The following is a 23,119-nucleotide window of genomic DNA, read 5'->3' as shown; positions in this document are numbered from 1 at the left end:
TTCCTGGTGCAGCTGGGTTCTCCCCTCCCTTGTTCACGTTCCAGCTCCGCTCCTGAGGGCAGGCAGCAGGATGCGTGCACCTTCTGTCCCCGACCCAGCCCCCGGTGAGCTCAGCAATGCGCTGAGTGTGCTCAGGTCGCCTTGGCGGTGCCTTGAGCAGCGCTTTGGTGTCCAGGCCCTGGTGTTAGATACTCAGTGAGGCTGGGAGCAGCGTCAGCAGAAAAACAAACAAGGCTGGGAGGGCTTTGCTGGGCTGGGAGCTGGCCACAAAGGGTGGCTAGCAGATGAGGCTGGCCCTTGCTGCAGGGCAGCCCCCACAGTGCCACGGACACAGAAGCAATGTAAAAAAAAAAGATAAATTCTAGCATTTGTGAGACAGCGCAGGGATCCACCGAGCTCGAACCCAGTTCGCCTGATCTCGTGGCATCGCTTCGGAGCTCTCCTCACCACGGCAAAGCACTGCAGTGGAGCGGGGCACAGCACGGCCTCGGGGGGGCTCTGCCAGCAGGGCTCAGTGCAGGCTGGGTGCCTGCAGGAGGGCGATGCTGGGGACCCCGCTGCACTCCCACTGCTGCCCCCGTGCCTTCTGTCCCGCAGGGCCTGCTCCCCTCTCCTAATTCGCTCCGGCACGTCCCGCATCAAAAGCCCGGTGGCATCAAAACCTGGTGACACCGAAATCCCGGCGCTCTGTGCTCACAGCACTGCCCGAGCAGCGGTTCCAGCCGTGCTGTGCGGCTGCAGTGCTGTGAATTTTGGATGGAGCACGCGGAGGGGGCCCTGACCTGTGGGGACGGGGCAGCCGGAGCAGCCCCCGGCACTGGGCAGCACGCTGCCTGAGCACTGCCAACAGGGGAACTTGTCTGTGGGGGCAGCAGCCCAGGGGGGCTTTGCCTCTGTGTGATTGAGCTGTGCTTTAACACAAAGCGCTGTGTTACAGTAAATTGTAAGCGTGTCCCGAGGCGTAGTTGCTGGGTTTAGTTCCTCTTCAATAGCTGCAAATGTACCCAAAAAAGTGAGCAGAAAGCAGCCGGGCACAGCACCACCTGCCCTCTGCAGGGGCTGATCCAAGGTGGGCCAGAGCAGGAGGCGAGCATCGAGCATCGCAGGAGCTGGGTTTGGGGTGGGCTGTCCCCGGCGTTAGCTCTTTGCAAGTGCTGCCGGCTGCCATCAAGTGAATGAACTTTTCTTCCTTTGTGCCCTGGCACTTAGAAAGACTTTGTGCTGGAGGGATCTGGAGGCTGGACCAGTGAGTGGAGTGAAGGCAGTGAGTCAGTAAATCGGGTGGCTGAGAACAAGCCCTGGTGTCTACGTCCCTGTTAAGCCACCTCACGTTTGTTTAAATGTCTGAATGTATTTCCCTCCTTTCTGACAGTACGTGTTTTTGCAGCCTGGTGAATTCATTGGGAAATGTACTCTTTTGTGAAGAACTAGCTCTAAAACTTGTGGTACTTGAGCAGAGAGCAAACCGTTCTTATCGGGGCTGTCTGTGTGATGTGAGCTCTAACTTTCTAACCTTTTGTTTCCTCTTCATGCAGCGTGGAGTGAAACCTAAAAAGGTGGTGCGTTTTTTTGCCAATTAGCCTGCATGTTGCAGTCTCCTGGCCGCATGAAACGCCCTCTGGTGCATCCCAGTCCATCGTCACTCATTGCTGTGCCCCCATCGTCCACTTGCATGTTTGCTCATTGCATGCGCTCCCCTCTCCAGCCCCCAGCCTACCCAGAGGGTACGAGGTAAATGCAGCGACTGCCTCTGAACTGGATCACTGCGTGGTGGGGGAGTTCACGTTACCGTGTCTCTGCCCCATCGCCGCCCCAGGGAGGCGCAGAGGTCAGAAGCCAAGCTTTTAGCTTTAAGCACAGTTGTGAGCACTTTCTGCTAATGAGTTAATTGCAGCTGGGCCTTCAAGGCAGCACGTGGTGCCGGTCGCTGGTACCTGTGGGCTGTGCCCAGAATCGCTCCCGACGTGTCTGTGCCTAGGTTTTACATCAAGGGATGTTAAATTTTAGGCAATGAAGTGAGCACACACATTGCTGCTCCCTTGTGAACGATGGCTGACACTCACCTTGGCTTTTGCTTTCTTCTGCCTTCTCTTTCCTCTAAGTGGCATTGTAACGTGGGGTATGTTCCCCTGCGTACGGGGGCTGTCAGCACCAGCTGCATGCCAAGTGCTCTGTGCGCTGTGGGGAGCGTGAGCTGTGCTCCCTGGTGCTTACTGTCTTCAGTGGGAACATTTAAAACATGACAGATGAATTTTGGTAACCCGCTGCGTTATCACAGGGCCATCGTGTGGCCCTTTTCTGATCAATACATAGCAGCACGGGGTGATGCTGCACTCCTGGGCAGGTCTGACGTGTAGCTGGGCGCTGGTGAAGCAAGGAGCTCCCACGGGAGTTTGGAAGAGGTACCATACTGCCATGAAATATGTTTGGGGACTTGCAGACAAGTCACCGTTTTGCTTAGCTGTGTTACTGCCTTCCCCTTGGGACGTGGCTCCCCGTGCTGCCTCCAGGTAAGAGCACCCCACGCCCCGTGTGCCTATAGCACAAACCAGAGCAAAAAGCCTTTGGGATCCCTTATGGCCAAAACGACCTACAGCTACACAGGCCTTGGCAGAGAGCGGCCCTTTCCCAGGGGCTGCTTGGGGAATATTTTCTTTTGCCAAGGAAATCTGACTGAGCAAAAGCAGCGCTCAGGGACCTGGGTGAGCAGCAGCGAGGGGATGCTGGAACCATACCTGCTTAGTCCTCTGCGTGCAGGACGCCCGTCAGGGGTCTCGGCCATGGATCTTTAGTTCCCAGCCGCTTCCATTCAGATTTTGGGGTGCAGAGGTGATCCAAACTGCAGCACTGCTCCTCCTTCGGAAGGTCCATGGATGAGGGGCAGCGCAGAGGTGCAGGGAGGAGCCGCAGGGGGGTGGCTGGGAGGGATGGCTGCTGGGTGGCCTTCCTCTCTGACCCTTTCCACGGCCTCTGTCCAAATCCCCTGCCCGTATCGGGGCTGGGCAGGCGTGCACGCACTCCTCCTGCTCGTCCAGTCCCGCTGCCTCTGACCCTTGCTGGTTTGCACACAGCTTGTGCTCGTACCCAGCTCTTTTCCGTGCCTCTGCCGATGGGAAGGACTCGTCTGGGAAGGACTCGTCTGGAATGCTTTGTTTCTTTATTTTCCAGCCCCCCTTTCCCTGGGTTTTCCGGGCAGTTGGGCTGCTTGTGGGTTGTCGTACGTACGCTGCCATCTGCTCAGAGCTTTGGCTGTGCTGCCTTTAGAAGTGGTTGTGTGCTAGCAGCTGTCCGGAGAGCTCTCCTGGTTAGCGTTGCGAGGAGGTGGGCTCAGGCAGGTACGTCGCAGCTTTCTGCAGAGGGACAGACCCGTGCCGTGTTTTTTCCGATGTCACCTGAGAACTTAATTTTTTCAGACAAAAGCCTCTAATAAACTTGTCAGCTCTCCACCCCCCTCCCCTGCAGCTCTTGACATTGCACAACTGCATGAAAACTGTGGTCCAGTTGGTATGATCGCAAAATAACTAACGTTATTAGCAGGTAAATCCTTAGTCATGAGATTAAGGTAGCTCTTTGCATGTTAAATATAGACTTAATCGTATTAAAAGCTGCTGCTTGCTGCTTTGTTGTGCCAGATGGTCCTCATCCTCCGAGCTACTGTCCCCCTCTCTGTGTGTTCCCTTTGCCTTGGTCTTGCTGCTCTTTCGGTGTCTGTCGGGGGGATTCTTGTCCCTGGGGTGCTGCGAAGGCGCCGGGGAGCTCCCCCCTCGCATGGGCAGCAGCCACACATCCCTCGCTCGAGCTGCTGGGGCTGTTCCTGGCATCCCCTCCGCATCCTCAGCAGGGATTGCTCTGCCAAAACCGCCGCTGTGCTGGGCGGGAGGAGCCCCCCGGTGCCTGCTTTGGAAGCAGTACAAGTGTTCCTCTCCTGATTCTCAGAGTGAAGTGAATTTGGTGCTACCCCAGCTGGCGTTTCGCTGAGCATGCGGTCAGGTCAGCGGAGTTGTTCCCCCTCTTGCCGAAATGCCAGGCGTCACTGCTGGGTCACCTTCCAGCAGCCGGCAGCTCTGGGTCCTGCGGCGTGATGCAGGTGGGGCGCTCCTGCCCGGGGCAGCGGTGTGATGAGGGCGCTTAGGGCTGCACGGAAGGGCTGGGCAGATCCTCTCCCTGAAGATAAATCTTAAGGAGTACGAAGTGCACATGAATCGTGTTTTACTCAGGGGTGCACGAGCTGCTGGTGTGTGGGAGCACAGCTGGGTGCTGCCCTCCCTGCGTGCCCATCCCTGGGCCTCTGCTCTGCCCTTTGCTCCTGTGCACTGTGGCCATTCCGCTGCACAGGTAGGGTTCCAGCACAGCCCCAGGTCCTGCCCTGCAGCTGCCCTGGGGCTGGGAGCAGGAATCTGGAGGCCCCTTTCCCTGCTTGGTGTTAATGCTGCTGCTGATGGGGTGCCCCAAGGATGCTGCTGCGTTCCTCCGTTCATGGCTTTACGCCATGGGCTCGGCCATGCTCGTGAGGATATTGTGGTAGGGTGGCAGTGTCCGAACACAACACGCTGCTGCCTTCTCTGCTGGCTGAGTCCTGGCTGTTGTGTGTCCTACCTGCTCACATGCAGTCCGTCTGCTTTCTGCTCCCTGTCCCCGTCACAGCCAGTGCTGCAGTGCCGGCTGCGTGGTGGTGGCTGAGCTGTGCCCCCGCTGGCAGCAGGACAAGCCAAGTACACATTCTGGGCTCAACGGGCAGCAGCTCCTGGGTGAAACACTCCAAAAGGTGTGCCCAACGCTGCTGGGTCTGGGCCCTGCAGAGCACCGGGCACAGAGTTCCCAGGTCAGGCAGAGCAGGGAGCAAGTTCTCAGCTGGTCCCATGGGCGCGCTGCTGGTGGCGACTGCTGCAGGCGTGGATGAAGCCAGCCCTTCCCTGCAGTGGGAGCGTGCTCGGTGCTGTGCCCTGTACACCTTGGCCAGGTGCTGCTGATGATAGCTATTTTCCATCATGCCGTCTAGCCGCAGCTCACCCATCCTGTACCAGCGTGATGCCTGCTTTTCAGCCAGGCGTTGTTCCCATTCTGGTAGCACTCCTGTCCCCTTCATCATTCCAGGTGGCATTCGGTGTGCTGGAGCTGGATTTTAAGTGTTTTGTTCTGAGCCGAGTACAACAGATCTGCAGAGAGCTTCATCTCCTGCTCTGCTGCGTGCTTGCTCTGGTTCCGCTGCCCCCTGTGCTCCTGCATCAGCTCACAGCCCCCGGTGCTCGCAGCCGCCGGTGCTCGCAGCCCCCGGTGCTCGCAGCCACCTCTCCGCTGGGGCAGCAGATGGCTGCTGCCAGCCTGGAGAGGGCACGGGGCGCTCCGCTTCCAGATGGCTTCTTTTTAAAGAAGAGGGGCCAGCCCAAGCCCTGTTAATCCTTTAAAGGAAAGAGTAATCCGATTACCTCATAAAGCGTGCCTCACATCTGAGCTGCTGGGAACGTGTCCTACAAAAGGGTCTCGGCGGAGCTGGTGCCGGTGCCTGCACCGCTCCTGCCCAGGAGCCCTGCCGGGGTCGTTCACGGGGACGTGTGAGGCCCATGGGGTGCCGGGTCGGTTATTTGGCTGCTAGCAAAGGAAGGGCCAGCGCACAGAGCTGAGCAGCGTCTGGCGCCACAAGCTGGTCACACCACGGAAAGGAGCTGAAGGTAGCACGAGCTGGGCCGGCTCCAGAACCGAGATAAGAGTCAGCAATCTTCTTATCTGCGGTGGTGCGAGGAGCTCCCTGCTAATCTGCACGGCTCTCGTCTAAATAACTGCTCTGGGATATTGCTGAGTGGTTTCTAAAGGGCAGCTCTGAGGCATCGAGCATCGTTCTTTTCAGCTGTGAAGTTGTGTTTTATTACCTCCTCCTCCTGCTTATGAGGGCAGCTGTGGAAGGTGTGGCCAGCTCCATGCTGGATGGAGAAGAAATGTATGGAGTCTGGGATTTGTATTAGGAGAGGGGCTGATTCATGAGAGCAGCTCCTGCCTCCCCCCCTCACTGTAACTCCTTAATTCTCTGAAGGTTAAATCTGCGTAAGCTTTCATGTGACTCCGATAGCAATGTATATGGCACTTTGTTCACCAAGGGGCTTACAGCCACGAATGAAGGATGCTTTTGTCTGAGAACACTTAGCGGGTGTTTGGGCCCCCTGCCTGGAGGCAAACAGTTGGTGGGGACTGCGAGATGGAGGAGATGGAGGCAGCCTCTGGCCTCTGTCCCCCTGGGGCACCCGGCGAGGGGCTGCCCTGGAGCAGCTGCTTCGTGCCTCCCCGTAACTTAAAAGCCATCTCTGTACAAAATCAACTCCTGACCCAAAGCAAATTTTGCTGTGACACGCTCAAGCTAATGGAACTCTGTGGTTCTCCATGAACACGTGCTGTCAGTGCTTTGAGAGCTGCCTCGAGCTGCTGCCTGCACCCGCTGGGAGCCCGGCCCTGGCTCTGCAAGGTGTCCGTGCTGTTTGCTACCTGTTACCCTCTGCAGGAGCTCCACGGCCAGATAGAGGGAACCCAAAGGCCCTTTGCCTTGGGTGCTGGGTGTGTCCCATCCCGAGAATGGTTTCTGTAGACACTGAAGTGTCTGATTTGGCGGCTCATAGAATGGTTTGGGCCAGAAGGGACCTTTAAAGATAAGCAGCTCACTCTGTGGACTGGTGGGCTGACTGTGCTGACCCAGGATGAGCTGTTTTGGTTGGCCCTGAAGAGTTGTCATCAAAACTGAAGAGGAGGGAGGTGGCAGGGCAGGCGCTCCAGCCTCGTACTGGGGGCTGGGAGGCCGGTGACCTGCCTCATCCTCAGCACCGCTTGGAGCTTGGAGACCCCCACCTGCCGAGGACGGAGCCCAGCCCCGAGCCTGTGACCTTCCCCGGTGGAGGAGAGACGCTGCCTGAAGGGGAAATGCCAAGGAGGGCGCATCCAGACTGGCCAGGAACCCCAAAATTGCTGACGTTTATCTTACCGAGGAGTTGCAGCTCAACTGCCTGGGGGCTGGTGAAAGCCCACCTGTGCTCGGGGGAGGTTAAATGATGCAGAAGGAGAAGTAACTCGCAGACGGACCACAGCTTGCAGGTGCTTGTCCCTGAGCTGCCAGGGTAGCTGCCCGCTCCCTTGGGAAGCTCCGCAGCAGAGACTGAAGGCCCCTCACCCTGCCCAGCCGCTCCCAGCAGTGAGCTCAAGGACCCAGGGCTGCTCCGGCAGAAGGACACAACAACCACGAGTGCTACAGAACATCAGGGCTGTGAAATGTGGGCAGCTGGGCTCCTGGGACCAGGCGTTGCAGAGGGTCCGTAAGTCGAGAGCAGATGTACTGCTGCAGACAGCTGTGACCACAGCTGCTGGACGAGGAGGCGTTTGGAGCATCACGACAAAGCGACAGGCTTTGATTCCTGCGTTAATTGCCTTCCTCACTCTTCATGGGATATCTTTATGGGATATCTGCATTTGCTCTGTAACTGAATCCGGTGGCGTGATCCTGCATCCTGCGGGAGCATCTCAGGAGCTGCAGCCGTGCTCTGCACTGAGGCCACGTGCTGTTCGCTCGGCTGCTCAAGTGATGATTACGTCTCTGGGAGGATTTCTCTGGTTTCAGAAACCAAACCAAACCAACCAGCAACCATCCAAAACCCAGGACGTGGAAGGCTTTAGAGGTGCTAAGGGCCGAGTCCTGCACCCCCAGGGCCAGGGGGGTCGCTGCCCACCCCCAGCACGGAGGAGCTGGGTTCCTGCGCTGCGGTCATTAACCAAAGCCTTGCACCTTGTGTTGTTTTAGGCCTTGGACAGCATTGCCCTGTGAGGGAGAAGAACAAAACGAGATGGAATCAGGCCTGGGGTTAGCAGTTCCCATGCAGGGAGTTGTCCCCGTCCTTGCAGCGGGTGAGCTGCAGCAGGGGCAGCCTGCGCCAGCCCCAGGGGCTCTGTGGGGATGGGGGGTGCTGGTGTGGGGATCAGGGGGTGCTGGTGTGGGGATCAGGCGTGCTGGTGTGGGGATCAGGGGTGCTGGTGTGGGGATCAGGGGTGCTGGTGTGGGGATCAGGGGTGCTGGTGTGGGGATCAGGCGTGCTGGTGTGGGGATCAGGGGTGCTGGTGTGCGGCTCGTCCCTGACACTCATCAGCCTCGGTGTAATGAAATCCAGACCGTCCCTTGAGGACCATCGATCGGGGTGTGTAACCTGAGCGCGGCACTAAGTGCTTTTAAGGTACCCGAGGGCTGGGCTGAGGCTGATGGAAGAGGAGGGTGCAGAGCAGGGCATGATTCAGCTTTGGGCCGCGCCGGGTGCCGCTGCCAGGCTCCTTTGTTGGTCTGCAGGGCGTTACGGAGCGGCGGGGCCGGGATATTTGGGGCTAATAGATGGTAGCCCCAAGGCTGCCTTTAGTGCCTGATGTTTTCGTAGACTTTGAGTCTACACCAATGTGATTTGTGCAGCACAGTGAGTGCGCTGGGACACTGCAGGACCCCAGACGGGTGTCTGCTAGGGGCTGCCGTAGGGTCTGGGTCTGCTGCCTTGCTGGTAAATATTTCAGAAGCTTTCAGCTGGAGCTCTGAGACTTCCCAGCGTGGCACCAAGCAGGGGACGCGGTTGCAGGGGTGATTGCTGCAGGGCAGGAGGTCCCACACGGATGGGGTCCCCGGGAGCTGAGGCTGAGCCCCGTGGAGCAGAACGGGGCGGGCACGGGGCTGGCGGGCAGGGGGCCCGGGCGCTGCTGGGTGCCGGCAGCCGGGCTCCGGTCCTGCCCGAGGGAGCGGGGCTGCGGCCTGAGCTCGGTCCCGTTATCCGAGGGGGTCCCGAGGGGCCGGTTGAGGCGGGGGCACGGCTCGGTGCCCACCCGCAGCGCTGCGCTGCCCCGGTCGGGGCCTCGGGTGCCTCGGGGCCCCCAGCCCAGCTCCCTCCGGTGCCGCCCGCAGCGCCCAGCGTCCCCTCCTGGGCCTGCGGCTCCGGTAACCGGGCGCTGCCAGCCGGGGAGCCGGGCACCGGGGGGGGCACGGGGGCTGCCCGGAGGAGCCCGGAGCGGCGGCGGTGCCCGGGACCGGCGGGGAGGGGAGGGGGGGGGGGAAGGGGGGAGGGCACGGGGAGGGGGCTCCGCCCGCAGCTCCCGGTTGGGGGCGGGGCCCGGTGGCGGCGGCGATGACGTCAGGGGGCGGGGCCGGGGCGGGGCGCGCGGCCATTTGCAGGCAGCGCCGGGCGGGCTCCGGGCGGCTCCGCTCCCCCCGCTCCGCTCCGCTCCCCGCCGGCCCCGCTCCGCTCCGCTCCCCTTCCCCGGCTCCTCTCTCCTCTGTCCGCTCCTCTCCTCTCCTGTCCTCCCGCCCCGTTCCGCAATGATGAGGCAGGCCCCGGCCGCACGGAAGGTACAGCCGCTCTCGTGCCTCCCCCCCCCGGTACCGCTCGGCGTCGGGGCCGGGGCCGGGGCCCGCTGCGGGCGGGGGGGGGCGCGGGGCGAGGCGGCGGCACCGGGCTCACGGCCTCACCCCCCCACCCCCCCCTCCTCCTCCTCCCGGTGCTGCCGGCCGCATCCCGGCCCGACCCGACCCCACCGGGAGCTCCGCGCCCCGCTCCGTGCCCGCGGGGACGGCCCCGGGCAGCACCGGGAGCCACGGAGCGAAGGCGGCGGCAGGGCCGTGCTGTACCGTGCCGTGCCATGCCGGGCACTGCGGTCTCACCGCCGTACAGCTGGTGCCCGGCTCTCCCGGTGCACCCCCAGCGGCGCCCGGTCCCTCCCGGTGCCTCCCGGTGCCCGTACAGCTCCCGCCCCGTCCCCTTCCCGACGCGGGGTCCCGCCGAGGCTCCGGGTGTCCCCGCGGCAGGGCTCAGCCCGTCTCCCCCGGCCTCTCCCCCAGCTTCGGAAGGTGTCGCTTTGGTTCGCCTCTGTCTGGGTTTTCCTCTTGCTTTGCCTCGGGTGCCGCAGGCAGGTCGGTGCCCGAGGCGTTGCCGGCTGCTCCCGTGTGCTGAAAGCCCAAGCAGAACGCCCCCAGCAGCACCGGGACCCCGGGGACAGCCGCCAGGATGGAGCTCGGCGATGGGGCAGCACCAACAGGTGGGATCTGACCCAGCACTCCCCAGAAGGGCTCGGCTTCTCCATCACTGGGTGATCATTGGGAAGGGAGTGCTGCCAGCAGCAGGAGCTGCACGCTGACCTCGGCTGCCAGAAGCCTCCCAGGGACGACGTGGGAAATGTCTGCAGCAGGGCCTGTGGTGTGAGGAAAGCTCTGCTCCGCTGCGCCTCGACCCCGCGAGCTGCATCCAGCAGAAGACCTCGGTGAGGTGGTACCGGCCCTGCCCGGAGCGAGGAGATGACGCCGGTGTGCTCGTCCCGAGGGCAGAGCTGCAGCACGCTCGGGATGGTGCCAGCACTCGGTGCCCTTGGCTGGCTCTGGGCTGTGACTCTCGTGCTCCGAGTGGAACCGACTGGGCAGCACCCCAGGACCTGCCACCCGCAGCCTCACAGCACGCGTGGGTGATGCTGGCTGCTGCTGGGGGCAGCTGGAGGTGGCCGGGAGTTGTGCCGGGCTGGATGCGGGGTTTGTATACGAGCGAGTCTGCTTCGAGCCCCGGCTGCTGCTCTTGCTCCTGAGCGTGGGGCTGCCCAGGGATCGAAGGCTGCGTAATAGTATCATCGAGTGTTTATGCAGCAACATTACGCAGCAGAGTTCAGAACCACCAAATAAAATATTAATAGCCACAACGGGCCGGTGCGGAGCATCCTGGGATCCAGGAGGACACAAAGTGTCTGCGTTAAGCGACGTCGTGGGGAGCCAGTTCTGGAGCCTGGCAGAAGCGTGAGGGCCTGAGCCCCACTCCTGAGCAGGGTTCCTCGATGATCCCTCAGTGGGAAGTCCTCCATCGGGGGAGCGGTGCTGCCTCCCTCCATCTCGGATGCGCTTTGGGGAGCGGGAGGTGAGAGCTGGAACCTACCTGATGGTAATGGCTGGGAAGGAGGAGCCAGCAGCCCAGCCCAGGCACCGCTCTGCAAGCTGCTTACAAGTGCTTTGGAGACCACAGATGGTGAATTGCTGCCTGAAAGCTCACCCCAGCTGCTCCCTGAGGAGGCACGAGGGTCTTGCCTTTATTCCAAGTGCCCTTCGCACTCAGCCCCAGGGGCTCCCCAGCGCCTTCACCCCCCTCCAGCAGGGAGCACTTCTGCCTTCACAGCACTGGTTCGGAGGAGCGGGGCGTGCTGTGGACAGCAACACAGCAGGAGCCTGGCTGCCCTCCTGAGCAGCAGACCTCCTCTGACCTCCCCTCAACAAGGGGTGCTTGCCCAGCACACCCCAGAGCTTCAGCTCCCGATAGCAGCATGGCATTACGTGGTCTGGAGCCAGAACGACCTTCTGCGTTATGCTAGACTGTGCTGGGAAAGGAGGCACGAGACCAGGATTGCTCTCTGTGTAACGTGGCCATCACCAGGAGGTCTCTTCGGCATTTGCAGTGGGGAAGATGCTCTGCCTCTGCCTGCCCCCATGGACCAGGAGCTGCCAGGCGAGGGCTGAGCGATGGGAGCGGGATCAGCGGTCACTGTGCGGTGTTCCTGCTGGCATTGCAGGGTCCGGGGCAGCTTTCAGGTCTCGGTGAGGATTGCTGGTGTCATGCCAAGTAATCCTCGGTTAGCAGGGCTTTCCAAAGAAGCCCTGCTTAGGAAAAGCTGGTGCTCCTAAATCAGCATGGTGTTTATCAGAGAGTTTTAAGCTTTTGCTGGTTTTGTTACATTTTTCCAGATAGTTTTGCAAATGGGAATATGATTTGGGAGATGTGCATCTTCCCCTCCGTGCTGACGGGGGCCGGCTGTTGAGTGCAGCCTTTTAGAGAACGCTGGCAGTGAGCAGGGTAGGGTTTAGCCTAAGCAATCCAATTGTTGGTCGGCTATTTTGAAGCGGCAATCTGCCCAGTCCTGATCTATATACAAATAGAAAAGTGGCTGCAGGATCTCCTGGGTGGCGTTTCCAGGCCCCTTGCTGCTGGCCAGGCGTTGCAGTGGGTGCGGGTGCCCGGTTTTGGTGGCTTCAGCGTCCCACCGTGAGCGGGGCCGTCCAGCTCTCCCCTGCGGTCACAGTGTTTGGTAACGGGACAATCCTCCTGCTGATGTGTGACCCTGCGAGGTGTGCTGAGACATCTCCGTGCAGGTGGTGGCTGTTCTGCCGTGCTGCGTGCCAAACAGCGTGTGTTGGGGACAGGGGGTCCTGCCCTGCACCTTACGGAGCCATTTGTTTCCAGAAATGAGAAGAAAATCTGGAGTGTTTGAGAAGAAGCTTCACGAGATGTTATGCCTGCAAATCTTACAAGTAAAGCAGAGCCCGGGGGCTCTGGCACCTCTGTGTGCAGCTGGCTTGGTGATGCTCTAGGTCCTTTGGAAACAAAGGGTGGGAGGGAAGAAATTTTGTCTCTCTATTTCTTTTAATAAAAAGTCAATCTCAGTTTCGTGACCTCTCTAGGAAAGACGTGCTGAGCGAGATCCCCCGGTTGGCAGCAGAACACCGGCGAGCCCTGAGCAGTGCTGCAGGAACGGGGCCGTTTCCAGGCTGACCCCAGGCAGCCCAGGTTTTGCCCGTGAAGCCGAAGCTCTTTTCGGAAGCAAGTGGAGCCTCTGCCCCTGGGCTGCCTGCTGGAGTCCTGGGGCTGGCTCTTGCAGGGATCTGCGGGTTTTGGGCTGCAGGCAGCCCTGTGGTCCCGCAGCGATGCTACGGGGGGAGAAACCGGGACGGGGCACGGCGAATTCCGGGCGGTCTGGGCCAGAAAACCTGAGCGGGAGGCTGGGCTGCTGCTGGGCTCTGTCTCCTTGGGGGCTCTGCTTGCAGGGTTTCACCTGGAGCTGTGCTGGGAGCGCGGGTTAATGAGCACCGACACCTGATGCCACGCACACTAATTGCAGTGATGTCTTTTGTTTCCTTTACCTGTTCTCTGCTGCATCTGCTGCTGTGCTGCTGCCGTCTGTCTCTCTGCTCCTGTCTTTCCCTGTATGAATGTCTCTCCTCCTCTGCCTTCTGCTCCTGTTGCCCTCCAGACCACCACCCGGCGGCCCAAGGTGAGAACCAGCAGCTGCGCGCGGGGGGCTGAGCACCCCCGGATTTGTAAATACGAACTCGCTGAGTGCTGACCCCAAAGCGCGTTTGTTTGCTGTTGTCCTTTGTGCAGAACCTGAAGGAGCTCACAAAACTGTGCTCCTCTGGAGTGAGTCTGAATCATGGTACAGCCTTCTGGGGCAAACTGTACTGAGAAATGTGGTGCTCTTAGCCAGAGCGCATCCAACAGCGGAGCTTACAGGCAGCGAACTAACGCCAAGCCTGGCTGGCAGAGCACGCTGCTTGGTGTCCCTCTTAATGTCCTTACTTGCTGCTCACTGACTCTTGCTAGCTCATGCAGGAGACTTTCCAGCAGCATCTTGAGTTTATCAGCGGGAGGAGAGAGGTAAGAGGTAGCTGCTAGGACTGCTCTGGTTCCAGCACAGTCACTCACGTGTCGAGGTCTGCCCCAGCAAGCAGGACCAGCAGAGGAGCACAGCACACGATAGATGAGAACAAACAAGGGAGATAAAACCTCAAAGAACTCTTCAGTAGCCAAGTTATGGTTTGTAAATGATCGTATCTCTTCTGTGGAGGGTGCTCTGCGGGGAGGGCTTGGTTTTCACTGGCATGTACAAGAAACACAAAGCAGGGCAGCAGCTGATCCATGGGTATTTACCTCATGGGTAAAAAAAAAAAAAAAAGTGAGAGCAGTGTATGAGCAGTCTGCAAGGGTAAAACCTGTAGGTCAAAATTTCCTCTAAAGTGCCAAGAAGTGTAAAACCCCACATGCCTCAGACAGGGCAGGGCTTTTGCTGCAGGCCTGTGCGTTTGCAGCGAGCCCCTCTCGAGCATCATACCCGGTTGTGGTCGGGCTCACAGCCACAGCAGATGGGGTCAGCAGGCAGCTCTCGCCCTGGGACACTGGTTTCAGTGGGAGCCACTGGTGAGGGTTGTGCCGTAGCTGTGCTCGGGGCTCTAGGGGTGCCAGGGCATGCTGCCCCGTGGTCCTGGCACCATCCTATCCCTGGGACCTTGTTCGACCCCAGCCACCAGGCTGTCAGCGGGCTCTGCACCACTAAGCCACACCAGGGGTGTCCCTGGGCCATGTTTCTCCCTGCCCACAGAAGCTTAAAGCTCACTCTGTGAAGTTTTAATCCCCAGAGCAGCACCTCTGAACTTCCTTGTTCTGAGTGTGACGTTTCTTGGGGATCCCGTGGGTGGCTTGGCACCACCGGGGCTGTGCTCAGCAGGGGGGCTGAGCCCGCCTGTCCGTGGGGCATTCAGCAACTGCAGCAGGGCTGGCTTGGCCAAAATGAGCGAGGAGTCTGCAGAAGACCCGGCTGCAGCGGGGCAGGTGATTGCCCTGTTTCCAGTGCTGCTTTGGCAGGCGGGAGCAGCGGTGCCTGTCCCGTGCCCGTCTCAGTGCCCGTGCACACCCAGCCTGGTGAGCAGTGTGCCTTGGGAGATGGCAGTGCACCAAAAAGCCAAGATTGAGGAGTAAAACAGTCAGGAAGATAATTTACAGGGTGTTAGGTGCCATGGAGATGAGTGCTTCAGCAGTGTAGGGCCATGAGGGGCCGATCGGGTGAACCCCAATCCTTGCTGCTGGCTTCCCAGCCTGCGGCTAGCAGCCCCGTAAGCACCGCTGAAGCGGCTCCGCTGCGCTGCTTCTTCAGGTTCCTCTGATTTCCCCTGAGCTCCGGTGAACCCACGCTACTCTTCGTTTTGTCCTCCTGCTGTCCTAGGATCCGTGCTGTGTGCCCACAGCCCAGTTGCAAGCAGAGGATGCAGGTTTGGGACCCTGCTGCGGTGTCCCCATGGCACTGCCGGCGGCATCCCCGTGCCCGAGCTGGGCGCACCGCGAGCCCCTTCCCGTGGCAGCCCGGTGCCCACAGCCCTCTGCATGGGGAGCAGGGGGGTGAGAGCTGCCCGGCCCCTGGTTCTGCACACTTTTGGGTTTTGCTGTCTCATCCTCTGCAGCTGGAACCCCGAAAGCCCTGGGCACGTGTCCCGTCTGCGGGCAGTGCTGAGGGCCCCCCTCAGCCCCTTCGCTGACCGCTCTGCACACTCACCTGATGGGTGTAGGCAGTGCCTGCTGCTGGGCTTAGCGTGAGGATCTCGGTGCTCAGCCTGACTGCAGCAGCAGGGTGGATGTGGCAGCACAAGGGAACAGTTTGTAGGGCAGCCTCGTACTGTCCCCGTCACCACGGGAGGGAGCAGAGGGACTGCTGCGTCTGACCCATAGCAGGGCTTGTGTGCACACAATTCTGTGGTTTTGTTTGCTTTTTAGCTATGGTAGTGGCGTAATAACCTTTTACCTTCCCTTCAGCAACCGAGTATCTATGAATTTTGCTCAAGTCAGACTCTGTAGCATAAAACCCACAGAATTTATTGCTGGGAAATCTCCGGAGTGCTGCTCATCCTCAGCACGCTGCAGGTCTCGGTAAAACCAGGTCATGGCTGTGCTCAGCGTAGCCAGAGGCGCTTTGCTGTCACCGTGCCCCTGTCACCGTGCCCTGCAGAGCCCCTTCTGCCATCCGGGCGAGCTGTGCCCGACCTCAGCCCTCTCCCAGGGCATCCCCCCTGCCTGGGTGGGACTGCAGTGCCCAAACTCCTGCTCCCTTCCTATCGCAGCCAGTAAGTATTCACACTGCGAGAGCCTCAAGCACCTCTGAAGTTTTATTCTGGGTTTCCTCTGTGCTGGAAGGGGTCTCAAGGACAGTGGTGGCGATGGGCCAACACCGTGGTGAAAGGAAGGCAGGACTGAAGGAGGTGTGAAGCCCCTCTCCCCCAGGACACGCTCCTCTGATGCTCCCCTCTGCCCGCGTTGTCTTGCAGCCCACCCGGACCCCCAGTTCTGCGGCATCCAGCGGCACGGCCGGGCCCTCGGGCTCAGCCTCTGCCTCTGGCGGGGAGATGAGCAGCAGCGAGCCCAGCACGCCCGCCCAGACACCACTGGTGGCCCCCGTCATCCCGTCTCCTTCCCTCACCTCGCCGGTGGCACCGATGGTTCCCTCGCCCACCAAGGTAAGGCACGGCGCCTGCGGTCGGTGCGGAGAGGAGCGGGGAAACCTCCCCGGCACTGGTAGGAGGGAAGGGGCTGGTGGTGGTCCCTGCACAGGGCTCGTGTGCCCACCCCGTGGGGACCTGCCAGGCTTCGTCCCGCAGGCAGCCGGGGCTGTGGGGGGAGCGGGGCCGGCTGGGGGGATGCAGAGGCTGCTGGCCCAGACCTGGGAAGGCACTGGAGAAATAAAGGGTGCCACAGCCTCACTAAGCTCCTGGTGCGTTCTCCCTTCCCGGGTCCCCGTGGGACACACGTGGCATCAGACCAACCCCAGGGAATGTGCTGAGGGGCTGAGGCAGTGCAGGGGGTGTCCCCGAGGGGTCCTCACAGGGCTGGGACACGGCCCCCGTCCCCCTGCTGCCACCAGCAGCCCGCAGCGGGCGGTGCGCCCCGGGTCACTGCTGCCTGCGGGGGCACAGACCCCGGGGAGGACCCCTCTGTCCCTGGCTTGGGTCTTTCTAACAGTTATATCTGCGCAGTCATTCCATTTTTGTTCTTTAAAATAGTTTTTCATTACTTCCGTCCTGCTTTGTAGTAATTAGTTAAAATGAGAGCTCGTGAAAGATTTAGGGCAGAAGGGTGAGGAATTAATTGCGTGAGAGGACAGAGAGCCTGCTCCGAGGCTGCGTGTCAGGGAGACGGCTGGAAGAGTTACAGCGGGTGGGGAGGAAGGAAGGAAGGAAGGCAAGAAAGAAAGAAAGAAAGAAGGAAGGATGGATATTGCCATTCCCTGAGCACTGCCTGGCCCAGAGGGTTTTGGTACCAGGCTTATGGAAACTCTGCAAAAGCTGTTTGTGTGGTAGCGCTGGTGACAGCAGCACGTCCAGGGCTGAGAAAGCAGCAGAGAAGCCCGGTCTTCCTGTGCTGTTTGACGTGGGATTTTTTCAAGGCCCGTTCCTTAATGTCACCCAGCTTTGTGACCCTTCAGCACCAGCCACGGGGCTGCTTTCAGCCTGGGCTCCTGCAGGGAGAGGAGGGCTGCGTCCCCTCCTGCTGCCCTTGCCCGCAGCCAGGTACCGCGTGCTGGTGCCAGCATTTACCTGCGGTGGGAGCTGCCCTGGCAGGTACAGGATGAGGTCTCCCTGCTGTGGGGTCGAGTGGGCAGCAGTGGGGAGCCCGGGACGTCCCCGCTGGTGGCAGGGCACAGGGTGGTGGCACGGGGTGAGGTGACAGCGATGAGCAGCAGCCGAGGAAACCCCGGTGGGTACCGGGAAGGGTGCTCAGGGTGAGGGTGCTCGGACGCTGGGATGGGTCTGGGGTGGCCGTGGGGACAGCCAGCCCTGGCCGGACAGCCCCGAGCAGCCTGACCGGGGGGCTCCACTCATCTCCTCCAGGACAGCCCGGCTAACTCAGGCCTTTCTCTGTCCCCAGAGCACCTCGGCACCACGCGTGGGCCCCGACAGCCAGGTGACCGCAGCCCCGCGGCTCTGGTTTGCTGAGCCTGCATGTGGGAGCCGTGTAATGGGGGGGGCCCTGCCTAGACCTAACTGGCTCTGCAGCAAAACCTCACGCGTGGCTGAATGCCGTCCTGGCTTGGTGCTGAGTGATGTTTTCCCTCCCCGTAGGCAGCTCCCCAGTGACAACCCGGCTGCGCTGGAAGCTCGGCGCTAACCCCGATGCTTTTTAGGGCAGTCACTGCCTTCCCCGGAGAACAGGAGGCTTGTCCAGGGAGATGCTGTAGCCGGGTGGGATGCGGCCCCCGAGGGGGCAGCTTTTGAGTCTTGTTGGAGACCTCGGGGCTGGGCCCTTCCATATGTACCAGCATTATTTTCAGCCCCTTTGGTCACAAAGCGAGGCTGCGGGCTCTGGCTGTGTCCCTGTGCAGCCCTTCCCAGCCCAGCGCTGACCAGGATCAGGCAGCACCTCCCGGGGCCGTGTCTTTCACTCAAGGGAAAGCCGGTTTTGTGATGTCCCAAATCCCCTGGGACAGGAGTGGATTCAGGCTGGGAGCTGGGGGACCCCTGGAGCTGCGCTGGGGCTCGCAGCACAGCCAGCTTTGGGCTGTGATGCCTCCAGGCAGCAGCGCTCCCGGCTTTAGGCTCGTGCCAGGCTCACCCCGGTAGCCTCGGTGGCCAGGACCCCCTTTTTTACAGAGGCCAGCCTCAGTCTGCAGCCTGGGTGCTGTGGGAGGGAGAAGGGAGCAGCTCCCACGGGGCACAGCAGGCGTGTGCATGAGCACGGTTTGCGGTGTGCCCACCGGTGCCTGCGCTTGGGTGGCACGCTAACAGCTGAAGCACGGGCTGCTCGGGAACCTTTCGGTCAGATCTGCTCCGTGGAAGTGTTTGCTGCGTGCCGTAACGCTGCTGCGACCCTAGGGGGAGGAGGAGAGCTACCGACGGGTGGGTTTGGGCGGGTTACTGCCTCGGGGGTTGTTTATTAATTTCTGTTAAAAGATTCGGGCGTCCTTCGTTCCCTGCGAGGTCAGTGGCGAGGTGCTCAGCATCACCTGCGAGCCAGCCTCTGCCAGCAACAAGGAGCACTGATCACACACGGGGTCTTGTAGAAAGGATCAGCAGGTTTCATGGATTCACTCCAGCCCCAAGTACGCAGTGATGCGCTCTGCTGGCAGTGCCCTGGCCACGATGCCAAGTTACAGGCGGGTGCCTGGGCCAGGTTCTGAGGTTTGCTCCCTGCGGGGTAAATCAACGTCTTTGGAGGTCTCTCCAAACAATGCTCCTGTTCCCTCTGGTAATTCTTTGTTTGACTTTGTAGGAGGAGGAAAATTTGCGTTCTCAAGTCAGGGACCTGGAGGAAAAATTGGAGACTCTGAAGATAAAGCGGAATGAAGACAAAGCAAAGCTTAAAGAGCTCGAGAAGTACAAGATCCAGCTGGAGCAGGTGCAGGAATGGAAGAGCAAAATGCAAGAGCAACAGGCTGATCTCCAGAAACGGTTAAAGGAGGCCAAAAAGGTGGGCAGCCCCGGGGAGCCGCGCAGCCACGGTGCTGGGGCTGGCACAAGGGGGGGAATGATCCCAGGGCTAATTCAATTGCTGAGAATGATTTGTTTGTTTTGGGTGGGAGTTGTGTGCTTTGTCCTGTGTTGTTTTTTTTTTTTAATATCCCAGCGTTAAACTGTGGACTGTCCTGGCTCTTGGCCTTCTGAATACGTGCAGGGTTGTGAAATGGCCTCTGACCTCACCTATCGCTGTTCTCTCCATCGTAAATATTGGTCCAGGTATTGAGCTGCCCGTGCAAACGCCGAGCACAGGCTGCACGGCACGTGTAACGCACCGCACGCGCGTGGGTGCCGGCTGCCCCTGGCGCGTCGAGGCAGCAGTGTCTGCAGCCTGTCCTGGAGCTGGAGCCGTAGCCTCCTCCTTTCCCCACGCTAGCTGTGAGAGCAGACAGCCCTTGGGCGGACCCTGCACAGGCCTGTCAAGGTATCAGATGTTGTGCACCCTGGGGATTGCTTTGCTTTCTGCTGCCTGCCGGACCCGTCTGTCAGACAGCTTGAGGCAGGAGCGTCTGCGCTCTCCACAGATCGATTCCTGTCAGCCTTGTGCAGGGTAAGACAAGGCAGAGTCAGGGGCGGTTTCCTTTAACAGCTGGGAATGGAGAGCAGTGGCTGAGGAGCAGGTCGTGCATCTCACCCTGCAGGGGAGGTGTCCCCGTGTGGCAGCAGCCGCCTTTCTCCGGTTTAATCTGCTGCTGCAGCCCTGCCAGAGCTGTGGGAATGGCACTGTTAAGATTCCAGACCTGCTGATAAGCTGCTGTTCTCCTCCAAAGTCTGAGGGAGAGTTCCTGGAGGTCTTGGAGCTCCTACAGTAGGAGCAGACCCATGGGTAACAGTGCAGGACCTGCTCATCTCCCCCGATGCTGACTGCAGGCTTAGGCATCCCTGATGTCCCAGTGCCTGGGTGTCTTGACAGATTTCTTGAAACTGCCATGCTGCTTTTCATTTCCTCCGTGAAGGATTTCTTTTTGCCCTGCACGCTTGTCTTTGACTCCCTGATGTGCGTGAGGAGTCCTGTCCTTCCTCTTGCTTGTCCCTGCGCTGTGCTGGGGGATTCCCCTCGAGTGGGCAGCGTGTCCTTGCACAGTGCTCGTCGCTCACAGCAGCTCCATCCCAGCGTTATAAATACAGCAGTGACACGAGCTGCTCTTTGTTGTGCTGAGTCAGTGATCGGCACAGGTTCCACGTGGGAGCTGGGCGTCCCAGGAGCTGGTCTTGCACAGCACTTGGCTGATCCAGTGCTCTGCAGCCGTGTTGGAGCCGAGCGCATCTTGACGGTGTGAGGGAAGGCTTAGGGCTGGGGGGTTATCAGCGTGTTTAATTAAAGGGGGGAACAAGACAGAGCCAGGCTCTTAGCGATGCCCACTGGGAGTGCAAGAGGAAAGGGGCACGAACTGAAATACAGGAAATCTGGTTTAAACAGGAAGAAAAACTTCTAGTGTGGAAGTGATCAAACCCCGGAGCAGGCTGCCCGGAGACGCTGCAGAGTCCCCACCGTGGGGATGTGTGAAGCACAGACAGACACAGACAGACACACACACACAGACACACACACACAGACACAGACACACGTCTCTGCCGTTCCTTTCCATACGTGCTCTGGCTCAATTTCTCCCTCCAGCGGGCTCCCAGTCTGTTGTGGACTTTTACTTTGTTAAACTTCTTCTCCCTTTAGCTAAAATTCTGTATCTTGAGCTCCTGCCCTGCAGGGTAGCTTGGTGAGAGTCGCTGCCAGCGAATGCCCCAGGGCTGGGAGCTGATGGCCCTGGGCGTTGCTCCTTATGGAGAAATGTTTCTCCATCGGGCTCTGCTGCTGCTGCCGTGGCTCAGCAGGGGAAGGTGCTGAGCTGCTGGGGTTTGCACCGTGCCCACGAGCCCTGTGCCGGCTCCTGGGGTGTGGTGTCCTTATCCCCAAGGTGTTCCTGGGTCCCTCCCTTCTTCTGAAGGCTTGTCGTCCTTGTAGCAATGGCTCTAGGCTGCCTTCTCTCAGCTGCCTTTTGTGCTGTCCTCACCCGAGGTATGAAGCAGGGCTCCCTGCCCGCAGTGTCACCGGGTGTCTGCCGTTCGGTGTCAGTGCCCTGCGCTCCCCAGGGACAGGCGATGTGCTCCTCCAGCATGCTCCTCGTGCTGCAGCTTGGTGCTCTCGGGCAGGCAGCAGCACTCAGCACTGAGAAATGAGCTTCTCCTCTCTGCTCTTTGCCCTGTTTTGTCCCGGGGGCTCCTTCCTGTGCTTCCCCAGCGATCTGTTCGTGTGGTCCTGCACCAGCGCTGCAGGTCCGGGTCTCTCCTTCCCTCACACCCCCCTCCCCTCGCCTGCAGGGTGGTTGCTGGGGGTGCTCCTGCCGGGCTCTTCTGATGGAGGGGAGAGGGGAGATGGATGCTGGGGGGAAGGCGATGGGCCTGCCTTCTCCTCTCAGCTCTGACACCCTTTGTCAGTTGGACTCGTTCCCTTTGGAGGAGCTGTGAGAGTTGTGATGGTCTGAGGCTCGTGGTTTTGGGATAGGGCTCTCCTCACCGGCCCTGGGCACCCCAGGCACGGCCCCAGCTGCGTGTGCTCGCCCGCAGGAAGCCAAAGATGCCCTGGAAGCCAAGGAGCGCTACATGGAGGAGATGTCAGACACCGCCGACGCGATTGAGATGGCAACGCTGGACAAGGAGATGGCGGAGGAGCGGGCAGAGTCCCTGCAGCAGGAGGTGGACTCCCTGAAGGAGAAGGTGGAATATCTCACCATGGACCTGGAGATCCTAAAGCACGAGATCGAAGAGAAAGGTGGGAGAGGAGCTGGGAAGGCGGCTCTGGGTGGCAGCCTTGCTGCTGCTCTCTGAGCATGGGGACAGGCGTTCTTGTCCTGGGCCTGGGGGAGCTCGGGTTTAATGCCAGAGGCTGAGCTTTAGTGCTCGTGACTGTTGCTGGGGGCAGCGGATCCCACCCCAAAAGGTGTTGTGACACATCCTTCACGCGACAGGTACCGTAGCTGCTGCTGCTCACTGATTTTAGATCCAGCTTGCCGGCTTTGCACTGAGCATAGCTTCAAAACCAGTGCACTGCCCTTGATTTGATTCCCTTGTGGCCTCGTAGCTCTTTGTATTCAAGGTGAGCTTTAAAAATTACACACAGCAGGGAACGAGCCAGCCGTTGAGCACTTATGCACGTATAAATACTTGTATTTATACCTGCAATAAATCAAACCTGTGGAAGATATGGCATGCAGGCAGAGGGATGTGACAGAAAGATGGACATGTTGAGGGAATTGGAAGAATGTGGAGAGGACAAAGACAGCCTGCAGGGACGGGTGGACGTTGCTGAAGGGAGCGATATTGTTTTGTCTGAGTTTGGTTTTGCTGAACCCCGGGGGCCAGGAGGGCTGAGAGCTGAGATGTTTCCTTTCCACTCCAGGCTCGGATGGAGCAGCATCCAGTTACCAAGTCAAACAGCTGGAAGAGCAAAATGCAAGACTCAAGGAAGCTCTCGTAAGGTAGGAGACCCAAAAGGCTGGGAGGCTGCTGCTGGAGTTGCTCCCTGGGAGAGCCCGTGCCCTCTTGGTCTTTACTCCCTTGGTTCTTCCCTTCCGAGCTTTAGCCCATCCCATGTGTAGTTGTTCCTTCCTCCCTGTCCCTCCTGTGCTCTGTTTGTTTCCCATTCTGCCTTTGCTCCCTCCAGCCCCTGTAGCTCTGATTTTTTTTCCAAAAGTGCTGGCCCAGGCACTGGTTGGGCATCACAAGCGTCCTTGGGAGAGCTTAAAAAACTCCCCTCTGTGCCCAGCTGGTCCGTGCAGGCTGGCAGGGCTCTTCAGCAGCTCACTGCCAGCGGGCAGCCAGCACCAACGGGGGGTGGGGGTGTCTTGAAGCCCACCAGGAGCGGCGTATTGCGAGGGGACGGCTTCTTGGCCTCTGCTGGGCTTGTGCTGAGTCTGGTCGCTCTCTTGAAGGATGCGGGACTTGTCTGCCTCGGAGAAGCAGGAGCACGTGAAGCTTCAGAAACAAATGGAGAAGAAGAACACCGAGCTGGAGTCCCTGCGCCAGCAGAGGGAGAAGCTTCAGGAAGAGGTGAAGCAGGCAGAGAAAACGGTCGATGAGCTGAAGGAGCAGGTGAGTCCACCGACA

At 60.0% G+C, this 23,119-nt stretch overlaps 1 protein-coding gene across 8 annotated transcripts in view; it reads left to right on the top strand.

Moving 5' to 3' along the window:
* Positions 1-23,119, top strand: part of DCTN1 (dynactin subunit 1) — a 60,075-nt gene that overhangs the window by 24,441 nt on the left and 12,515 nt on the right. For 2 of the 8 annotated variants that reach the window (XM_084285564.1, XM_084285563.1), the window contains exons 6-12: positions 12,997-13,017; positions 15,836-16,024; positions 17,433-17,468; positions 18,774-18,971; positions 21,581-21,785; positions 22,413-22,491; positions 22,945-23,104. In XM_084285564.1, coding sequence (XP_084141690.1) covers positions 12,997-13,017; positions 15,836-16,024; positions 17,433-17,468; positions 18,774-18,971; positions 21,581-21,785; positions 22,413-22,491; positions 22,945-23,104 — 888 coding nt within the window. Of the gene's footprint in view, positions 1-9,304; positions 9,350-12,996; positions 13,018-15,835; positions 16,025-17,432; positions 17,469-18,773; positions 18,972-21,580; positions 21,786-22,412; positions 22,492-22,944; positions 23,105-23,119 lie in introns of those variants that run through there. The other 6 variants (XM_084285567.1, XM_084285566.1, XM_084285569.1 and 3 more) reach the window with 5 other exon arrangements.

Source organism: Netta rufina (assembly GCF_964035555.1).
Source record: "Netta rufina genome assembly, chromosome: 4".
Classification (NCBI taxonomy): Eukaryota; Metazoa; Chordata; class Aves; order Anseriformes; family Anatidae; genus Netta; species Netta rufina.
This window is presented reverse-complemented; position numbering and strand designations above follow the sequence as displayed.